General features: G+C 37.3%; 1 protein-coding gene across 5 annotated transcripts in view; it reads right to left on the bottom strand.

Annotated features, from left to right (window-relative positions):
• Window positions 1-22,312, bottom strand: part of NALCN (sodium leak channel, non-selective) — a 300,069-nt gene that overhangs the window by 181,600 nt on the left and 96,157 nt on the right. For all 5 annotated transcript variants that reach the window (XM_070408640.1, XM_070408639.1, XM_070408642.1 and 2 more), the window contains 4 exons: window positions 15,931-16,073; window positions 15,684-15,788; window positions 9,156-9,242; window positions 3,649-3,780 (listed from right to left, as the gene is read on the bottom strand). In XM_070408640.1, coding sequence (XP_070264741.1) covers window positions 3,649-3,780; window positions 9,156-9,242; window positions 15,684-15,788; window positions 15,931-16,073 — 467 coding nt within the window. The remainder of the gene's footprint in view (window positions 1-3,648; window positions 3,781-9,155; window positions 9,243-15,683; window positions 15,789-15,930; window positions 16,074-22,312) is intronic.

Raw genomic sequence — 22,312 nt, 5'->3', positions numbered from 1 at the left:
ATGGTGTATATATTTATTCTACAGGGTTGATTTAGTATGACTGGCCACCACCCTGGGCTGGGTTACCGAATAAATATTAATGCAATCTATAATATCCAGCATTGTTCCTTCTAGAGAGATTGACACAATCTCAATTATGTGTTGCCATTTCTGTTTTTTATTTTGTCATTAGTGCAGTTTTAGTCTCTGGTTCTAATACTACTGTGTAATTCTTCCACCACACCTAACTTTCCACCTCATTCTACCAGAGCCTTTAACTAACCTTTGGGTGTCTTGTTCCATGTTCATCAATTCCTTCCACGCTCTCAATCTCCACTCACATGATCAGCTTCCTCTGTCCTAGCCTCAGCCGGTTCTTTCCCAAATGCATACCTTCCCCCACAGTCTCTTTGAGAAGAGGATGGCCCATGTAGGATAACATGCGGATGAGGAAGAGCGCTCCATCCAGTACTCCTCCATGCCCCTTTGACATGTATTCCATTAGGTTAAAACGTCTTCTTACAACACAGTCCCAGGGGCTGCCCTCTACTATCTGTCACTGCCACTGGCCCCTGCCTACATTCCTTTCCATAAGAAGTGGCCTCATATGGTTGACTTCAATGTCATTGCAAAGATTCAGCCAACACCTTAGCTTGATAGTTCCTTGCTATTTCTGTCTCAACTCCATCATTATGTTTAAGCCACTCACATCCATATAAAACCCTAGATTTTGTATTTACCCAGAATTATTCTAAAATTCTAAACCCTGGGTCCCATTCTCTGACCAAAATCTTACCTTCTAGCTCTTCAAAATCTTATTCTATCACTTCAACTATATCGGTTCTTTCTTTGACCATTTAAAGACTCTATACTTCATTTTGTTCTTTCATTTTTTCTTCTTATTTTCATATCCAACTTAGACCACAGGGTCATTACTTCAACTCCTTTGCCAGCCACCCAAAGTTCCTGGTCCCTTGTTTCTCAGCTCTATAAGCCTGAAAATACTCTAAAGCTGGATCAATCTAAATGTTGGATTTCTCCCCTTTATGCAAGGCCTAAAAAAGTCACAGACCTGTCTAAATTAGTATCTCTATAAATTTGTAGTCTCAAAATTTAGCTGTATCTTCAACATTGCATTTCGTGTATCTTTAAATAGCTCTTTTGCATTCTCCACGGTACCCACTTCCTCTCTCCTTTCTCCACAACCTTCCCAATTCATTGCCTCATCATCAGGCTGGATAGAGACCTTGCTTCCTATTCACAGGACAAATAGAAATCATTTGATGGGAATTTCTTTAACATTCAATCTCTGCATTACAAATTCACTTGCAAATATTACTATTGGTCCATATTCCCCTCTGCTTTTAATGACAAAGCATTCTTTGTGTGATGGTTTTGTAACAAAATTATAGGTGCTGATTATAATTGCCTATTTTAAAAAGACTTTGGTTAATAAGATTATATAGGTTTCAAGTGTACAATTCTATGATACATCATCTGTATATTGTATTGTGTGGTCACCACCCAAAGTCAAGTCCTTTCTGTCACCATATATTTTATCCCCCTTATACTTTTCTACCTTCCCCCAGCCTTTTTTCCCTCTGGTAACCACCATATTGTTGTCTGTGTCCATGAGTTTTTTGGTCTTGTTTTTTGATTGTTGCTTTCAGTTTTATATCCCACATATGAGTGAAATCATATGAGTTTTGACTTTTCCATCTGACTTATTTCACTTAGCATGATATTCTCAAGATCCATCCATGTTACTGCAAATGGCAGTATTTAATTTTTTCTTATGGCTGCATAATATTCCATTATATCCTATCTAATAAAAGAGCAATATGTAAATTAACTGTCACTCTGCAACAAAGATGGTGGCACCCAGAGTGGCCGGGGTGGGACCTTGGCAGCGTCACCCTGGCAACGTGAGCCCAGCATCTACACCCCGGCTGTGCAGAGGGAGGGGAGGGGCCTTGGGCTGGAGGCCAGGGTGAGGGACGCTGGCATCGTTGCAGGCCGGGATGAAGGACTCCCCTGTGCACGAATTTTGTGCACTTGGCCTCTAGTATATATGACATCTTCTTTATTCAATCATATAATTTCTTCATGAGCCCTCTCATTGATCCTCCACAGCATATAAAACTTATTTACTGTCTATATTTTTTACTAAACTGTAAGATCCATATACCATGCAGCAACTAGGCAGCATCACATCACAAAGACTCCACTCCAGCGAAAGTTTGGTACTAATAATAACTTTGTTACAGGAAACAAGCCTCCATGAAGAGAGGAATTCATAAGTGACTTCTGAGAATGTCTTGATACCCACATAGATGTTTATATTCAACTAGAGGCCCAGTGCATGAAATTAATGCAGGGGAGGGGGGTGTCCCTCAGCCCAGCCTGCACTCTCTTGTAATCCGGGACCGCTGGCTCCTAATAGCTCTCCTGCCTGCCTGCCTGATCACCCCTAACCACTCTGTATGACTGCCTCATCACCCCTAACCACTCGCATGCCTGCCTGATAGCCCTTAACCACTCGCCTGCCTGCCTAATCGCCCCTAACTGCTTGTCTGCCTGATCGCCACTAACTGCTCGCCTGCCTGCCTGATCGCCCCTAACCACATCTGCCTTGGCCCCTGCCATGGTGGCTTCATCCAGAATGATATATGGAATTCCGGAATGATGTCCAGAAGGTCATTTGGCTGTCTGGTCTAATTAGCATATTACGCTTTTGTTATTATAGCTAAGTGTATAACATCAATTATTTTCCTGAAAAATTTATGCGTGAGTGGATTGAATTTTTATGAACCAAATCAATTTTTAAATGCACTGGGGGAATTCTTGATATCTAGGAGGACTCAACTTTATGGCAAATTGATTTTTTATGTGAAAAATGCTTTTGTAATAAAAATAAATGGCAATTTTTCTGCTTTTTAAGTTTACTTTTTCATATATTTATTTAGTATATGTATACCTCACTTATATGATGAATGGGTTTCTAAAGAGTTATATACTACATCAACCAATTTTTTCCATAAATATGTAATCACTGAATTCAAGATATATTTTAGAAATAATTTTTCACAATGACAAAACATAGTGGTCTCTGGAAGTCAGTAAAAATATGTAAGAATCAAATATTAACAAAGTTGCTGAAACAGTAAGAAGTACTACTTTAAAATTCTAGCTGGTATGTAGAAGATGCTTATTAAATCACTAACCTATCTGCTTCTGGCTTGACATATAAGTGCAGGTTGGAACAGCTCAGTCTCTAGTAGAGAAATTATTGTACTATCTATTTCAATTTCCTTCCAGCCCTGTCCTTGGTACTGTTGAGCTGGCTTGCTTGTTTACAACCTTCTGAACCTGTGGTTGTTTACACTTAGCAGGAAACAGACTACAGCAACATGGAAAAGGGAGAGAACATGAGAGGTGGATAGGAAAACAGCAAGATGGCAAGAGAAACACCCAGGGCAAAGGGTTGCCTTGACGATGCAACACACTGTGGGGAAGATACTTAGGCTCATGGTGACAGGAAATAAATCAGGCAACATAGTGGCCAAGGGAAACACTTTAGAAACAGTTTTGATTGAACTCAAGTAATTAACAAATTGAAATTAATTTTCACATTTACGAAAGGCACCTTTACCCCAGGGAGCAGCTTACCTCTGCAAGATAGAACTCATCATATTGCCTTCGGAAGCTCTCTCCTTTGTGATAGTTGCTAGCAGCCACTATCACATCCACTGTCACCATGCTCAGGATGAACATGTGGAAAACTGATGACCGCATCATTTGCTGAGGAGGCAAAACAGATGAACTGTTAACAAAGAAATAACCCTTATGATTAAACATAATTGTGTGCCTAGACCTGGACATGCAACATCTTTATGACACACTGCTGTGCAGAGCAGTGCTTCTAAGATAACTTGATGAATGTCAATCACTGCTGAATAGTGTTAGCAAAATAATCTTTGTCTTCAGGTAGTGCAAAAATGGCTAAGGAGGTAGTTTTGGAGACTTTTAGTTGAAAATGGAAAAATATATTCATTTCACTTGTATATAGCCCACATCTGAATTTTCATTGATGAGTTAAGTAGCTTTTATCCTTAATACTGACTACATGAAGAAATTATTTTTAAAAAGCTGATGTCACAAAACAACTGTTGCTTTATTCTGTTAAGAGAAAATGCTACTGAAGATAAAAAAACATTTTAGGTAGCCTTAGCTGGTTTAGCTCAGTGGATAAAGTATTGGACTGAAGATCGAAGGGTCCCAGGTTCGATTCCTGTCAAGGGCACATAGCTGGGTTGCAGGCTCAGTAGGGGGCATGCAGGGGGCAACCAATCAATGATTCTCTCTCATCATTGATGTTTCTATCTCTCTCTCCCTCTTCCTTCCTCTCTGAAATCAATAAAATATAGTTTTAAAAAACACATTTTATATATAATCATAAAACTGGAAAAGTGGGAGAAACCTAAGGTCTATTTTTTATTACTTCTGTAAATTAATTATTTATTTAAATTATTGTTTTTAATAATTTATTTTTAAACCACTTTATTGAGGTTTAATTGACATAAAATAAAAAAGCAGTATCTACTGAACATATACATTCAATGAGTTTGGGAATAAGTATACACCCATGAAACCACCACCATCAAGGCCATAAACATATCTGTCACCTTCCAAAGTTTCCTCCCACCTCCTTTATTATTAATATTATTATTATTAGTAGTAGTAGTAAGAACACTTAACATAAGATATAGCCTCTTAGCAAATTATAAGTATACAATAAAGTATTGGTAGCCATAGGTACTATGCTGTATAGAACTTATTTATCTCAAATAACCGAAACTTTATATAAATATTTTTTAAAAAATTATACAATAATCACCGATGTTTACATTTATATTCACTACGTGCCTGCAGCTGTTGTAGGTGATTTACATAAATCAACTCATTCAATGCCACAACAGCACCAGGAAGTTTCTCTAATTTTAGAGAAGGAAACTGTCTCAGAGAAGTTAAATGATTTTCTGACTACCACACAAGTATTGAAGGTGGAATCATAATTTTCACCTAAGTCTGGTCTAAGTCCACTGCCTCCACTGAAGTGAGATAATTCACATTCAAAAATAATGACTATTATTATAAAGGCTAATGTGTATTGAATCCTTACTATGTTCCAGGCCATACTATAATTATGTTTTTTTATTTTATGTCTTTTTTCTCCACCATAGCCCTGACATGATGGGATATATTGCTCATTTTTTCCAGTGAGTTTAAAGGGATGAAGTCATTTGTCTGAGGTCACACAGCAAGTACACAGCAGAGACGGCTCTCGTACCCAAGTCTGTTTAAAGTCCATTACAACATAGGAAATATAGTCAATAATACTGTAATAACTATGTATGGGCCAGAATTCATAGACAGTAATATTATAATAACTATGTAATAATTACATTGGGAGACCACTTTATAAAGTACATGATGTCTAAGCATTTTGTTATACACCTGAAACTGATACAGAATAATATTGAATGTAAACTGTAATTGAAAAAAATACTTAAAAGTAGGTAGATAGATAAAGGCACACTTTTTTTTTTGGTTAAATTATACTTTGTGATCTAAAAATATCTCAAAGATGATGATTATTTTAATGGCATCCTTAGTATAATTCATGAGTATATATAAGAGACACATGTGGAGAAAAGTCAAAATTAATGAAAACATATAAATACATGTTTTTTTTTAAAGTCCATTCTGAAACAAACTGCCCGCTGTGGGGTAGAGTACACAAAAGGAGAGAGTAGTGGCAGAAGGCCCTGGGCAGCAGCAGGGGAGAAGCTGATCTGTGGAAAGGAGCTGAGAGCACAACAAACCACTGCATCACATCCCTCTGTGCCCCCTTCTCTGGGGACCAGCGCCACCATGCTACTCTTTCCTGATGACCCCTCCTTTCTTCTCAGTACTTAGGGGCACATATCCTTACCCTCTGATGTGACCTGAGAATTCTTCAGTCTTTGCAATTATAAGAAGCTGACTAAAGCAGAACCTGGGAATGGGAAGAAGAGGACTACCACTGAGTGCCTTCTCTCTGCATCCACATTCATGTTGTCACGTGGCCTTCAATGCCCTGCAGGGGTCATTAGCAGCTTGGGCTGTAAGACGAATTGTGTGGAGTTCCACCACACACAAGCTGTGGGGCTCTGGGCTCATCATTTAAACCTCTGTGTGCCCCTCTGTGCTTCACTTTACTGAGTTTTCTCTTCAGTAAAGTGAAGATAATAGTGGCTACTCCAAAGGTTGTCATCAATTTTAAATAAGTAAATATTGATAAAGCCCTTAGAATAGAGCTTGCATATTGTAAGTGTTTTATAAAGATATGCAGCAAAAATAAGTACCATTCTGTGAATCAGGTATTTTTCTATTCAGGAATGAGAAATTAATAGGCCAAGGTCAAATAATTAATTATGTTGTATATTTGACGGAGTCCACAACCAAGTGAGACAAATAAAAGTCAGAATGTCTATTATGACAGAGCCATTGGAAAAGCAGACATTTAATAAGGTTTTGTGTCACCATGGCTATTGAGGCATTCCTACATCCATTTGCCTTTGATTTGATTTTAGAGGTAATATAAAATCAAATTCCAGAACTGCCAATCAACATATTTAAATGTATGTCAATTTACTTGCAGAAACTACTGACCTTCATAGCATAGATAAGCAAGTCAGTTGCAAATTTCTATTCTCATTAGAATTTTCATTGTTATTTAGTTTTTCTTGCATGTGAGAGTCAAATTTCATAACTATGATTCCCTTTCTATACTCCTTTCATTTCAACTGATTTCCACTTCATTTGCATGACAGAAAAGCCACAACTTTCTCTTTCTATTTTCCTTAGCTCTGGGTTTATATCTTAAGTAAACTGTTATTACTGAAAGGTCCAAACAAAGCTTTTAGGCATGGCTGTCAAAAATCTTTAAAATTGGTTTTGTAACTGTCACAGCTTCACTTTGGTGCTGTCATTATAATTAGTTTTATTTTGTCTGAATGACTACGTGTCCCTGTTGGTACAGAGTCATTAAAATAATCCCTTGCAATGGATTTTGATATACTGGAATCACCATTACTTTGCTTTCTCCAAAGTAATAACTTTCAAATGTTAAATAAGAATTAAAGTGATAAATATGTGCAGTAGCTAAATTTAAATATTCAAACCAGTAACTCCAGCTTTGAAGTTGCTAGTGAAACAAGCCACTTCAACTCAACTCAATTCATCCAATATGTGAAACTGACTATCGGCTTCTTAATGTAGAAGGACTGGCAACACTACATTTAGACTCATATTTGTATCTGTAGGACAGTCCAAATGTATATCCTTTAATTTTTTATTTTCTTATAAAAATTAATGTAAAGAAAAATGTTTACATTGAGTCAGTGCCACAAAATAGTATTATATAACTTGAGATTTTTCCAAATTATTATTTAATATGGATAGAAAATTTATATAGAGATATAAACACATAAATACATATATATGTATATATACACATACTAATATATATTAATATATATTAGTATATATTAATATATAAAGAAAAGCTTCAAAAGTAGAGTATGCTAATGTGCAAAGTACTGGAAAGCAGGTATTTTTACCAAAAGGCAATGTCGCTAGGGCACATGGACTGCAGTTATTAACAGAAAACAATGAAATATAAAGATGCTCGTGAAAACCAGTGAAGACAGGAAACGTTGGCCGGGACACCGAACAGTGAGCAGGTGCTTCGGGAGTAAGGCTCTGAGGAAGGAGGGCCCTGTCCCCAGCTCTGAGGTGGATGCGCAGCCAACCGTCTAGGCTCCAGGCGGGGAGAATACAACTGGAAGGATTTGAGAACAGGGCACCGCTGCAGCCTCCAAATAAGTCTCTAGCTTCCACTCCCAAGTGGATCTGCTTTCCAGACTTCGACAAGGCCTTCTCAGGAGGAGATATATATATATATTTAGTATAAGACTCTTCAGGTCCTGCATTTGTACTTAAATTTTTAAATTTCTTTTCCATCGCTATGTCATTTTGGTTTATATATTTTTTTTAAATCTGAGAAGTTTTGTATATATGTTTACTTTGGCTTTGATTTGAGAATGACTGATTTCTGTATATGACAGCTGGAATGACCAAATACGAAGAAGAGACAATAATAGAATCATCCCCAAGGCAGCAATATCTGTCAAAAATACTCCGGAGCCTTGCTCCTCAAACTGGGAATCCTGAGCCATCAGTTTCCTGAGAGCATACTGAAAATGCAGGGATCTCAGGCCGCTCCCATACCTACTGAATCAAAGTCTGCATCTTTAAAAGGCCCCCAATGATTAATGTGCATATTAAAATCTGAGAGTCTACGCTGTGGTAGATATTCCTTGGGTTGCAGGTTAAACTGGATGACCTATACATTTTTTTTTTTACAAACTTGCAACCTCATGACTCTTAACGTCTATAATCACTGAATGGAATATAACAAATACTGGTTAGAATACTAGGGTAACATATTAGGATATACCATCACAAAAATGGATGCCTACCTTCCCCCCCACCGTCTCCAATTCAAGAGAAAAAAAATTAACTAAACCAGTTTGACTTCATAAGGACAAAATTATGTGATGGCTTTTTAACCATTTGGGGGGTATTATGAAGACACCATCACAGACTCTTTCATGAAGCCTAGAAATGAAGCCTCTAGAAACTGGAAAAGGCAAGGAAACAGTTTTTCCCTCTAGAAGTAGTGCAGCCTGTTGATACCAGTGAAACCCACTTGGGACCTGTTAAGCTATAAATAATAAATTTGTATTGCTTTGAGTCACTAAGTTTGTGGTAATTTGTTACAGCAAGAATAGAGAATTAATACAAGTATTGTTTATGATTTAATATGACAACAACATTTTTCACTGATTCAATACTTCTGGCATACTATTATTAACTGTGTGCATTTATTCAATAGCTACCAAATCCCTACTGTGTATCTAAAAACTGGTAGGTCCTAGGAATACAGGATGAAGTAAAACTGCCTAACTCCAGGACCACAAATTTGGGCAGATCTAGAGCTTAGAGAGCAGTGGATTTCCTTGTATAAAATAAAAGTCAAAGTGAGTTCTAAAAATGGCATTGTACTGCACCTGGAGGCAGGCTGGGGCGCGTCCCTGAGGCTTGTTGACATCCACAGCTACCAGCTGCCATCCGCCAGCAGCGTCTTCGTGAAACATCTTCAAGACAAAGAGGGAGAGGGAGATGAGTCAGAGACACTTAGTAAGGAACACTGAGAACTGTAACTTTATATCTCCAACATTTTATATTTTTTATCAAAGATTTGTTTTCTTATAGATTTATGTTTAAAACCTGAGTCTTTTCAATTATGTTCATCTTAACACTGAAAACTTAAGTGAATAATAGTAACACAAGTGAAATAAGCCAGAGAAAGACAAGTATCACATGATTTCACTTATATGTGGAATCTGATGAACAAAATAAACGAAAGAATAAAACAGATCCTGAGACATGGAAGCATGGACTAGACTTGAGGAATCTCAGAGGGAAGGCGGGAGGGTGGGGCAGGAAGAAATGAACCAAAGAGCTTATATGCATAGATGCATAACCCATGGACACAGACAATAGTGTTGTGAAGGCCTGGGGAAGGGGTGGGAGTGGGGAGGAAGGGAACAATGGGCGGGGGGGGGGGAGGACATCTGTAATACTTTCAATAATAAAGATAAATTTAAAAAATAAAAAGTAAAATCTACTGCAACTAAAAAAAAAAGAATGGCAATAGCTTGCATTTATTGAGCACTAATTATGTATCAGGTCCTTTCTGTTTTACATATATTTTATATATAATTGCCCAAATATTCTTTTCCACAAGGCTTCAAAGTAGGCATTTTATCCCCATTATATATATTATTATTACATATTAAATTTGGGAGAAAATGAAAATTAGAATTCCAAAGCATTGTGTCTGTTGTGTTTTTACTAGAAATGGTGAATTTTTATTTCTATTTAGTGGACACCTCTCACTGAGCTAACAGAAAAATGTTCTCAGGATAAATAATATAAGAATTGAACATGTGGCATAGGGGTTGAGGCTGGTGTTATTTTAATGACAGGAGACTGACGTGTCACTTAATAAACTTTGTGAATTATTTTAATTAGGCCAAATTAATCTGCTCAGTAGAAATTTTATGTACATATTAATAAAGGAAAAATACATGAGTGATGAAATTCAAGACAGGATACTTAATATCAGATACTAAAATCTGACATCCATTGAATTGGATATTTAGGTTGGTGGATGCCTAGGATATTATCTTACTGCATATTCTACTATCTCAAAAATTAGTCATCTGTCAATATTACATTCAGCTGGAAGACATTTCCCACTTTCAATTTCTTAGGGGTGTGTGTGTGTGTGTGTGTGTGTGTGTGTGTTGGAGTGGTAGGGGGATAATGTGAAATTCAGGATTTTATTTTTCTAAGAAAAGACAGTACAAGCACTCACTGTTTTATTCCTGCCCGAAATTGCTGTTTCATGCACATAAGTAAACATCTTAGCCATACTATGTCCTCATGTTAATCTGACTCTGTGTCCAAAAGGGGTTTTGTTGATGGAAATATGAGAGGATAACAAAGATTCCATTACCGTTTGTTTTCCTGTTACTTTCTATATTATGGCCTCCACAAAACCTCTGGCATTAATTTCCCTGTAATTTGTTTCTATTCTGTGACTGAGAGGCAGGTTGAATGAATTTCCTCACTTTAGAATTAATTTTAAATTAACTCTTCTCTCTGTCTTCCAAAGTAAGAAAATTTTTATGAGATCACTCAGCCACACACACGAAATAAGGTTTCCTTTTTTGAAACTTATCTTAACCATGTAATTACATGCTAGCCAGCCTATGAGAAGTAAGCAGAAATGTTCTTTCTATTTTTTTTTCTTGCAGCTTTTTGGAATATGGATGTGAGGGTTAAAGATATAGCAGCCAACTCAGTCTATGAGGCAACTTTGGGAATGGAGACTATGCAAGGTGGAGCAAAAAGTGCAAGGAGTTAGGATTCGCACCACACCAACTCCAAATGATCTCCTCCAACTTGACATGAGAGAGAAATATATATATATATATATATGCCTAATATGCAAAGTGTCCCCTTAGGAGTTCGACCAGGAGACCGGGAGTTCGATTGCTCGCTATGATGTGCACTGACCACCAGGGAGTGGCACAGAATGAAGGAAGGCCCCGGCCAGCAGCTGGAAAGCTGGAAGGCCCCGATTGGCTCTGATTGCCAGCCAGGCCTAGGGACCCTACCCAGGCACAAAGTTCATGCACCAGGCCTCTAGTTTCACATAAGCTACTTGGGGTTTTCTGTCCTTTGTAGTATGTGCACACACACACATACACGTACACATTAATGCAAAGAAAAATCTAAAATTAATTTGAAATTTTTATGCTCTTTGGATTCTTTCAAAATCAGTTGTGGTTTTTAATAGGTAATCATCAATATAACACAAAATAATTAGATTGTACACTTGATTTCACTATTAAATAATAATATTCAATGACCTCAGCCTCACAAAATGTAATTCTCACATATGATGAGTATATTGTTCCATTGCCACAGGTTCTTATTAGAATCACTGTTGTGTCATGCTAGAATAGACCTTCCCAGAATAGACTTTCATTAAATTACTTTCTCACTTATTTTAAAGATGTATATACGTGTGGAAAACAATGGTCTTGGAATACAGTAAACAAATATTTAGTCAAGTATTGTCATTCTGCATAATGTTGTACACAGTCTTTTTTGGAGACTAAATTCTTTTTTTTGATTGTATGTCTTTTCATATACACATTTCTACTTTAACCCAGCACTGCATATTCATATAGAAGTTGTTTAGGTATTGTAGGTATTCAAATTTTAAGAACTACATATTCACAGAACTACAAAGGAAGAAGAACTCCTAAATGTTCTTTGATCCTATATCAACTCTATCCTTTGCAGTCTTATGTCTTAATTAGGGAATATTTATTCAGTAAACATGGGCCAGCAAGCGTGCTGAACCAGAGATCATGACAGACCCAGAAATTATGACCCTCTTTAGATAATCAGGATATTTACTTACCAATCCCATAATATGACTCTATTGGACCATGATTCACATATAAAACTTAGGTATGAATTGATTGTCAGAGCAATCAATATTGTGTCTCTTATCACTATACAATAAAACGTAGCCTTGTGTGGCCCTAAGTCTTAGCAGTTCTTTCGTTCTACTTTAGGCAAAGTAAGATAAGCTCATCTTTATCATGAATCAGTCTCTATCAGAAGACCACATGGCTGCAGCAGCAGATAGCTGAGGAATGAGAGTAAAGGACTGGGATAGAGGGACACTACTATGTCCAGAATAATTTCTTCCTTTTTTTATCCTCACCTGAGGACATTTTCATTGATTTTTAAAAAATCTTTATTGTTGAAAGTATTACATATGTCCCCTTTTACCCCCCATTGACCCCTTCTCCCACCCCCACCCCTGGCCTTCACTACTCTATTGCCTGTGTCCATGGGCTATGCATATATGCATATAAGTTCTTTGGACATTTTCATTGATTTTTAGAGAGGGGAGAGAGAGAGAGAGAGAGAGAGAGAGAGAAAATGTAGAGAGAAACATTGATTGGTTGCCTCTGAGGATCGAACCTGCAACCCAGGTATGTGCCCTGATTGGGAATCAAACCTGTGACCTTTCTGTGTAAGGGACGGCGTTCCTACCAATGGAACCACACCAGCCAGAGCTGTCCATAATAATTTCTACCAGTACATCTGCATAATTCAAAATCCAGTTCAGGGAGAACATCCTTAGAAACTTGTGGCATGGGTAGTAGTCTTGTTGTTGAGGGACACAGGGGGCTATTACATCATGGCTGTATGAATCTCTTGCACTTTAACCCAAGATACAACTGAATGTGTGGCCACAGTGACCCATATCTGATAATTATGCAGGTATAAAATGTCACCATCGCCATGAGAGTTCAGGCAAATTAATGATTACTAATCTGGAAATATCCACATCACTTTCCTTTTGTTTTCCTGTTAGATTTTGTACTGTGGCCTCCATAAGACCTCTAGCATTATTTTTTCTGTAATTTGTTCCTATGCTGTGACTCTGAGGCAGGTTGCCTCTTCCTACTTATAAACAACACAGTTCTCACCAGGGATTCTCTTTTGCCTCAGAACAGTCCACATCAGAGCAAATTCCTACTGAACCACCTAAGATGTCAGAAAGACCCTTCCTTATCCTGTTGATGTGTGTAATTTTCTTTCTACACACAAAGCCTCCCGGGAAAATCTGTAGACTTAAATATCATAGGTGCATCAAGCCCAGGACCCTATTAGCCCTTCTATGAGAATAATATACAGAAAAGCAGCAAGTGTTCCAAATACTACAGAAAGGCAAGAACTGACTCCATTTCTGAACAGCTGTGTGCTTTACAATACAACTGTCTCTATTTTCTTTTCTTAAAGTCTATCTGTTTTATTAGACTTAGAAATTGTGATTTATTGTTTTAAACCATTGAATGAGAGCTTCTTGTGCACAGAGTTCTGTCAGATTTTATAAGTGTGACAGAATCATGGCAAATGATGTCTCTCTCCTTCTTCACACACACAGCCTCTGGGCCACTTGAAGACTGGCTGGACAGAGCAGGGCTGGGCCTGTTTCCAGGCAGCTCAAGTGGTATTGCACCAAGGGCTGCTGCAGGAGCTTCATCAGTTGCTTAGCAACCGGGTGCTCAGCCACAGCATTTTTCTTAATGAAGGTTTTTCACAATTCTCTGTGTGATTACCTTAACTGAATACCAAGATGCATATCTGACAGAACTCTGAATTACCAGCTTCTTCCTCCAGATTATGTGCAATTTTGCATCAAAACAACGTTGTACAACTCTGCTGGCAGTCTCTTCACATTTCACTTTCTATGATAACTGCTGGCTGATTTGGTGGCACTTCCAAACACTACTCTTCCAGCTGTGGTTTTATAAATAAGATTCACTTAATAAGCATAATATGGTTTTTAAGAAATGTTAGGTCATCTCTCAGGAACACTGATATAAGTTCTGTGCCGAGTTCATAGTTCTATGATCCATTAAGTTCTCTCTCTCTCTCTCTCTCTCTCTCTCTCTCTCCATAATATAGAGCGGAAAACACCTTTAAGAGGTTGTCACCTACTTAAAAGACATGTCAGAATGAACTTGGAACTTTATTACTTCTCATAGCTTACTAAAAGAGATGAGAGAAGAAACAGGAACTAGATGTGGTTGACTCTTTGGAGGGTCTCCTACATGCCACCTGTGAAATAGCCTAGATAATGTTTTAAAAATCTTTCATGGAAATCTGAATAGTTGTTTGTCAAAACTGAATAATATTACTACTATTTCATTTATAATGAATTGGCTAGACCAGCCGTGGGCAAACTACGGCCCATGGGCCGGATCTGGCCCGTTTGAAATGAATAAAACTAAAAAAAAAAAAGACCGTACCCTTTTATGTAATGATGTTTACTTTGAATTTATATTAGTTCACACAAACACTCCATCCATGCTTTTGTTCCGGCCCTCTGGTCCAGTTGAAGAACCCACTGTGGCCCTCGAGTCAAAAAGTTTGCCCACCCCTGGGCTAGACAATTCAAACTTTCACAGCATCATAAAGATGCTGCACAAAGGCTTTTCCAAATATTAGTATGTTTAATAGCATTGGCATATAATTATTAGAAGAATAATTTGAAGATTTTCAAAATAAAACGTGTACCTTGGATCTTTCACAAATACCTTTGTACCAACAGACCTGTAAAAGTATTTACAAACTTATAAAATAATATTAAAAGGCATTAAAATAATTTAATTCTCAATTCATAAATTTTTATTTTCTCTCTCTTTTATAAAGATTCATACTAGAAGAAGATAGTATATAAACCTGTCCTTTCTCTTCCTAAACACACACACATACAACATAACACAAATACACAAAACCAAACCAAAAACAAAGTCATTGAATCTGAATTGCCCTCTCATATAATAACCGCCCTGCTACTTTTTGTCAAATTCTAGGGCACTTCCAACTTCTTGGGAGCATAGGGAGAAGCCTTCCAAATATGTAGTGATTTCTCAAAAATCACAGGTATGCATTTGGGGTTGAGTGGCCTTCATAATTTGGTATACTGTGATTGGTTCATTCTGAATGAAATATAATTTCCAAAAATTCTAATTCTATACATAAGTGCCATTGTATTAGTTTTCAATGAATAAACATTTATAAAAATGGGAACTTACACAGTTTCTATGTTTTATCTGCAAGCCCTTTAAGGACTGGTGATGGAAGAATCAAATCAAAAGTACATAAAAAGTATGGTGGCCATCTAGTTTTGTATCAAAACCACTCAGGGAGCTGCTAAAAGTACAGATGCCATTGCCCAAATCACTCAGAAAGCCTGATTGGTTGTTCAAGGTGTGGGTCCTTACACTTCTATTTTTTAATGAGTCCCTCCGTGAGTCTGATTGCAGAAGGCCATTGTAACAGGGCTCCCTCAAGTTCCAACAAGTCCTATTGATGGTGAAGATAGAAATGTCTGTTTAAATGGGTGGTGACATCAACCCCTGATACTGTACCTGGGTGGTGGCTGTTGAAGTAGTACTGCTTCTTGATCCCCACATTTGCTGAAACTGTACCCTGATTTCTGCAAACGTTTCAATGATGACAGCGATAAACACATTCTGAAAGAAAATTACAAGCCAAATTTACCAAATGGTAATGAGAACGAGAGAGGGCAATCGCAATCTAAAACAAAAGATCTACAGAAGCTGTCAGAAAGCACAGATTTTATTATTAGAAATCACAGATGAATTTTTACAGTACCTTCACAAGCCACGCAAGGAAGAATATGAGAGTGATGAAATAGAAGTAGGAACGCCAGCGGGGAAAGCTGTCAATTGCTCTGTACATGAGGAATACCCAGCCCTCCTGGGAGGCGGCCTCGTAGACTGTGAAGATACTGGTGCCTAGCAAGAGAGAGGAGAGCAGGCTGAATTATGGAGGACTTTTGATATAAGAAATCATTTTCCAGAAGCACAATCAATATTGATACATTATCATTTTCTCAATGACCTTCTAAAAGGCTAAAATAACATGCAAGATTTTGTTGTTCTTATTCTTAGGATTTTAATAAAGTTTTTTCAGACTTCAAGCTAGGACAATTTAATAGCTCTAGCAATAAAATAACTTTATGTTATATCTTTAGCTGGTAAGTGCATTTAATAATGGTGAAAGGAAGTGAACGTTTAAGCTAAGTAGTGATATAATAAAAAGGAATGTGTATCATGTAAGCATGCCACTTGGGGCTTAATACCTGCAGAGTGCTAAAGGGTACTTGCTATAGTTTTAACCAAAATGAAATAAATCTGGGAACTGGGTTTCACTTGAAATCACTTTCTCATTGGGAGACTAAAGTATCGTAGGCTCCAAAAATTAAAATGTTGGAGCCTGTCTTTGGATTCCATGGTGTTTACTAAATACCAAAATATAAGGTATTAAACCATCAAATAGTACTTTGTATTTTTTGAGAGAATTGTCTCATTAAAAATACCACTGATAATGGAAATAAAGAAAATGTACAATAAATATGTGGGCAGATTTTTGAACATATGGTTAAGAGAACCTAAAATGCCATTCAGAGGAAAGACAGTGTTTAATTCTCACATTAGGAAGTTTGTGTTATCATTTCACCATTTTACATATGGGAAAACTACAGCACAAAAAGGGTATGTGATTTGACTAAGGATGTACAGATAATAATAGGTGAATAAGAATTAACCCAGTCTTTCTGAAAAAGGGGTATGCATGTTTAACTGTGATGATATCCTGCCTCCGGACATCTTTTCTATGGCTTAATTTTCCCATCTGTAAAATGGGGGGGAAATAACACATATCTCAAGTGTTGTGAAGAGTAAATGATTTCATTTCTTTAAAAGGGTTGGCATATGGTGTATACTTAATACAATTTAGTACTATCTATATATATATAAAGCCAGAGACTGTAACGCCATCACAACCATAACGACCTAATGACTGGTCGCTATGACACTCACTGTGGCCAGCTAACCGACCTGATCCTGGCCGATTGCCCCCAACACACCAATCAGGGCGGCCAGGCTCCAATCAATCCGTGACGGTGGTGGGGTGGAACTGGGGACTGGCGAGCAGGAGGAAGGCAGACTGCTTGGTCCCTCCCCCTGGCCTGCAGGCTCCAATCAATCAGTGGCAACTGGAGACTGGCAAACGGTTAGAACATGGCCCTGATCACAGGCTAGGCCTAGGGACGCTAACCACGCATGATTTTGTGCACTGGGCCTCTAGTTATTATTGTAAAAATTGAAGATAATTGCTAAATATTATTTTGTGAGAAAACAGAAATGATAATAATGAATTAAAGTTGTTTATAAGACAAATATGATACATGTCATTCATAAAACAGAAAAGATTGGCACCACAAAAATTCCACTGTATAAATTTATCAGTTAATCATAGTATATAAAACTAATATCCACTTATGCGTGCTCTAATGACACAGAAATTTAAAATCAGAATATGCATCTGAAGAGATGTCCAAAGTAAGATGTAGGTTACTGAAGTTGGCTGAGAACTGACTGTCCCTTTGGGCCTGTGCATGCAGGAAGAATAATCAGACATCACTGAATACCAACACATGCAGAATAGCAGAAAAGTCTAGCAGTAAATAGGAACAAATGGGAACTAAACAGACTTGAAAGAAAAACAGAGAGAGAATTAAAGCATAACCTATTTAGAAAATGTTTGTTATGCACTGATCTGTACTAAGTAACTTTGTATAAAATATAGTTTCATATATGTAGTGCCTCTCACTTTAAGAATATTTTGTACATTGATCATCTTTGCCATAACAACTAGAATTTGTAAAACACGTTTAGCTTCAAGACTCTTTTATATACTTAAATGCTAATCTCTAATTAGGTAGGTAAGTAGGTGGGTAAAAGGACAGATACTATCAATCACATTTTATAGAAAAGAAAAGTGAAGGTCACTAGAGTTAATTAATTTGTCCAAGGTAAAAAGTGATAGAACCAGATATTGAACCCATGTCAACAAGTCCAGGTCTGAAACTATTTTTCTTTATAATGTTACCTAAATTTTCTCCTGCTTGAGACTGAGACTTCAAAAATTGCATATTTTCTTTTATTAGCTTTAATTTGAATAAAGTTCATTTTTTTTCTGAGGGTCTATGGTGACTAAATTTATAGTATATTTAGGAGCTCTTGCAAGAAGATGACTTTTAAGAGAAAGATTTAGAGAAGAACAACATGTACAAAAAATAAATGTCAACAGGAAAGAGAAGTGACTGTTTCCATTAATAATTCAGATATACTAAACACGTACAACATTTTTGCTCTTATGGATTGAATATGAAGGGCAATTTTAACCAAATCAAGAAATTTATATCCCTTATTTTCTTCTAGTTATTTGAACTAAAATGGGAATGTGGCAACAGAAATTGATTATGCATTACCATTAAATGTGTTTTTAAAAACACATTTTTATTGATTTCAGAGAGGAAGGGAGAGAAAGAGAGATAGAAACATCAATGATGAGAGAGAATCATTGATCAGCTGCCTCCTGCACTGGGGATGGAGCCCACAATCCAGGCATGTTCCCTGACCAGGAATTGAACTATGACCTCCTGGTTCATAGGTCGATGCTCAATCACAGAGCCATGCTGGCAGGGCACCATTCAAGTTTAATAGCTTTACGAATTGAGCATTTACAGAAAAAATAAGTGGCTTGTCAATAAAAGATTAAATTTGAGAGGAACACTGAAATTATTCTTCCTCTACTTGCCCAGTCCTTCTTTATTACATCTACAAGGAAGATGCTACTTGTAAATAAGTAAAAAATAGTATTTCTAATATTGAAGCTTTTATTCCATTTTTCCCCCCAATTTGACACAGAAAAAGTGAGACTTGAAGAATAGGGTTTGTTGCCCTAACTGGTTTGGCTCAGTGGATAGAGCATTGGCCTGCGGACTGAAAGGTCCCAGGTTCGATTCCGGTCAAGGGCATGTACCTTGGCTGCGGGTACATCCCCAGTAGGAGGTGTACCTGCAGGAGGCAGCTGATTGATGTTTCTCTCTCATTGATGTTTCTTACTCTCTATCCCTCTCCCTTCCTCTCTGTAAAACATCAATAAAATATATATATTTTTAAAAAGAATAGGGTTTGTTGATACAAAGAGATGAGATTTTATAAAAATGTAACCCAAAATCTCCTGTTGAAGAAAATGCTGACTGTTGAAGAAAATGCTGACTGCTGAAGAAAGTGTTTCCCATATATATGAACCACACTGGGTCAAAGGCTTTGAAGATTTTACTGAGTTGCAGCAAAGGCAATTGAGTAAGGCAGTCTTTCTTCATCATCTTTCTACTCCTGACTTTGCAAAGTGTATGAAAAGGAAATCAATTTTGAAAAGACTTTCCAATTGTTGAGCAATATTTAAACTGACAAAATTCAAATTTATGATAGTCCTATTTTCTTTGAGAGTAGACAACCTGAGGAAGAAACTGGCTGCTCAAACTTATTTTGCACATCCTGTTATCTCTGTCTGCCCTCCCACCCCCACTCCCGACCCTGTCCTCCTAGTCGACTACTCTGAGGCTATCCAGCCCAGCTCACCTCATCTGCTTGCAATCTACTCTAGTGCCTGTTCTCAGTCCTCCTGGAGACCCCTGAGATCACCTGTATCATGTCACTTTATCACACTGACTTGTTAATATGTCCTCCTTCCTCACTAGGTATGAGCACAATAAGTTAAAACTGTATCTTTCACTTCTAGACTGGCATTGAGAAGAACTGAGTTGACAAATTAAATAATTATCATATAATTAAGACAAATATTTCTCAAATATTTGCTTTTTTTAATAAATTCTTTCTCACCATGAATATTGCTCAAATATGTATTTGCGGGAAAAGAGTGTTATTTTATAACTATGTTTTGCTGATTTCCAAATTTGCTTAAAACACATAAGCATATGTAAATTTAAAATTCTATGATACATATAAACAGCAAAGTCTTCCTCTACTGTTTGATCTATCATGTGAAATTTCTAGAAAATATTACATCAATACATACAAAATATTTTTCTAGATACAGTACAGAACACTTTTAGTTCATCTTAATTATGGTACAAGCTGAAAATAACACATTTTTTTAAAAACTATACTTTATTGGTTTTTTACAGAGAGGAAGGGAGAGGGATAGAGAGTTAGAAACATCGATGAGAGAAAAATACCGATCAGCCGCCTCCTGCAAACCCCTCACTGGGGATGTGCCCGCAACCCAAGTACATGCCCTTGACCAGAATCGAACCTGTGACTCTTGAGTCCGCAGGCCAACGCTCTATCCATTGAGCTAAACTAGTCAGGGCAGAACACATTTTTTGTTGCTGTTAAATGAATGATTCTATAATAGTGCCTAGGAATAAAAATGCATTCTCTCACTGGAGAACAATGAAGCCTGCTCCAAAAATATATTTAGGAAGCTCCTATAGCAGCACAATTTTCTTAGACCCCCCAAACTCTCAAAGCACATATTCAACTTGAATAAGAAGCAACATCACAACATTGATATTTAGCTCATCAATCCCCCTAATTTCATTTGTTCTTTCTTTGATGGTCTGAATTATTTTAATAAGAAGACCCACAAGCCTACACTTAAAGAATAAATATTCACCTTGGAACTTTCTACAGACTGCATGGATTGCGACATAGTAGAGGACTTTTTTTTATGGTTCTGAACAAAATTATAGTCCCATATATTTAGTCTAGGATTATATTTACAGATTTGCTGTCTTCTGATTCCTTCTTTCATGAAAAAAGTGAAAAACTAACTGTGTCCTGGGAATATTCCCTATTATTTCTCCTAGTCATAAGATCACTGAGCCATTCAAATTTCAAATGACAGGGCCACAAAAATGGTGGTGGTAACTAATAAGCTATTAGCCTGAGGTTCCACCATTAAACTCCTCTCCAAACACAAAATATCTGCAGTGTTATTCTAATGATGGTAATGTCTGATCTGTTGTGGAAGAACCCGAGAAGTTAGAATTAGTGATGAAGCCTTGATTAAGTGGAATAAGAATGAGTAAGTACACCAGGCCCTCATCTGAACACTAAGATTAACCCCACACTCAGATTTCCCAATAGAACCAAGAGGGTTTCTTTTAGGACCATCCATTTCTTCCTTCTCTCTCAATGTTTGGATCCTCAGGGCAATGTTCCTGAATTTTAAGGGCTCATGATATTGAACACACCCCCTTCCAAGGTAGCCCAATCCCAGGTCAGACAAGAACCCATCCCATTGGATGCCGGCTATCATTCAGTCCCTTTGGAATCTACCATTGGCTTTGCAAAGCACATAAAGCTGCAGGAGAGTGGAAGAAGTCCCTACAGCACCTCTGAGGGAGTCACCTTTCATTCTCTCTGGGTCATCCTGCTACAGATACTTGTCTTCTTATCTGGCCTTTTAACCTTTCCAACCTGATGTGTGGGTTGTTTTTTGTTTGGTGTGGGTGTGTGTGTGTGTGTGTGTGTGTGTGTGTGTGTGTGTGTGTGTGTTTTGTGAAATGGAATTGATTGTCTGGCTTCATTTCCAACCTGTAAATAAATTCATATTTGTGTAGTGCATAATGACAACATTCTTGTCACTCAAGAACATCAATTTCTCTCATATAGCAGGATGATTTTCTTTCTGCTCCTCCTGCTGACTCTGATTCGACCTCACCCTTTTGGAGAATCAGCTGATTGTCTTTACCACTGCTGCATTCCAGTTTGAGTATTCCCTTTAGTTGGAAAAAAAATAAACTTACATATTCCTCCTCCACTACACATGAATATCTGTGATCTATTGCTACCTCACTGAACTAACCAGTAGATTTAACTATGGAAAGGTGTAATCCCCATCCTAAACTCCAAATAGATGGTTATTTTCTCAGAAACAGTTACAATGGCTACACAGTCCATCCTGAAAGGTGGCCAATGAAGAGGACACATACAGAGCTTGATCTTTGCACATTCCCATTATTAGAAATACAACTTATTCAAGATGGGTGTGCTTCATTGTTTTTTATTTGTTTTGCTATATTTGCATACATATAACTTGTTCCCTATTTAAATTTTATTTTTAAAATCTAGAACTGCTCCATAGAGCAATATGA

The sequence above is a fragment of the Myotis yumanensis genome, unplaced genomic scaffold (assembly GCF_028538775.1).
Source record: "Myotis yumanensis isolate MYYU_CA2020_CCGP unplaced genomic scaffold, mMyoYum1.0.hap1 SCAF_3, whole genome shotgun sequence".
Classification (NCBI taxonomy): domain Eukaryota; kingdom Metazoa; phylum Chordata; class Mammalia; order Chiroptera; family Vespertilionidae; genus Myotis; species Myotis yumanensis.
This window is presented reverse-complemented; position numbering and strand designations above follow the sequence as displayed.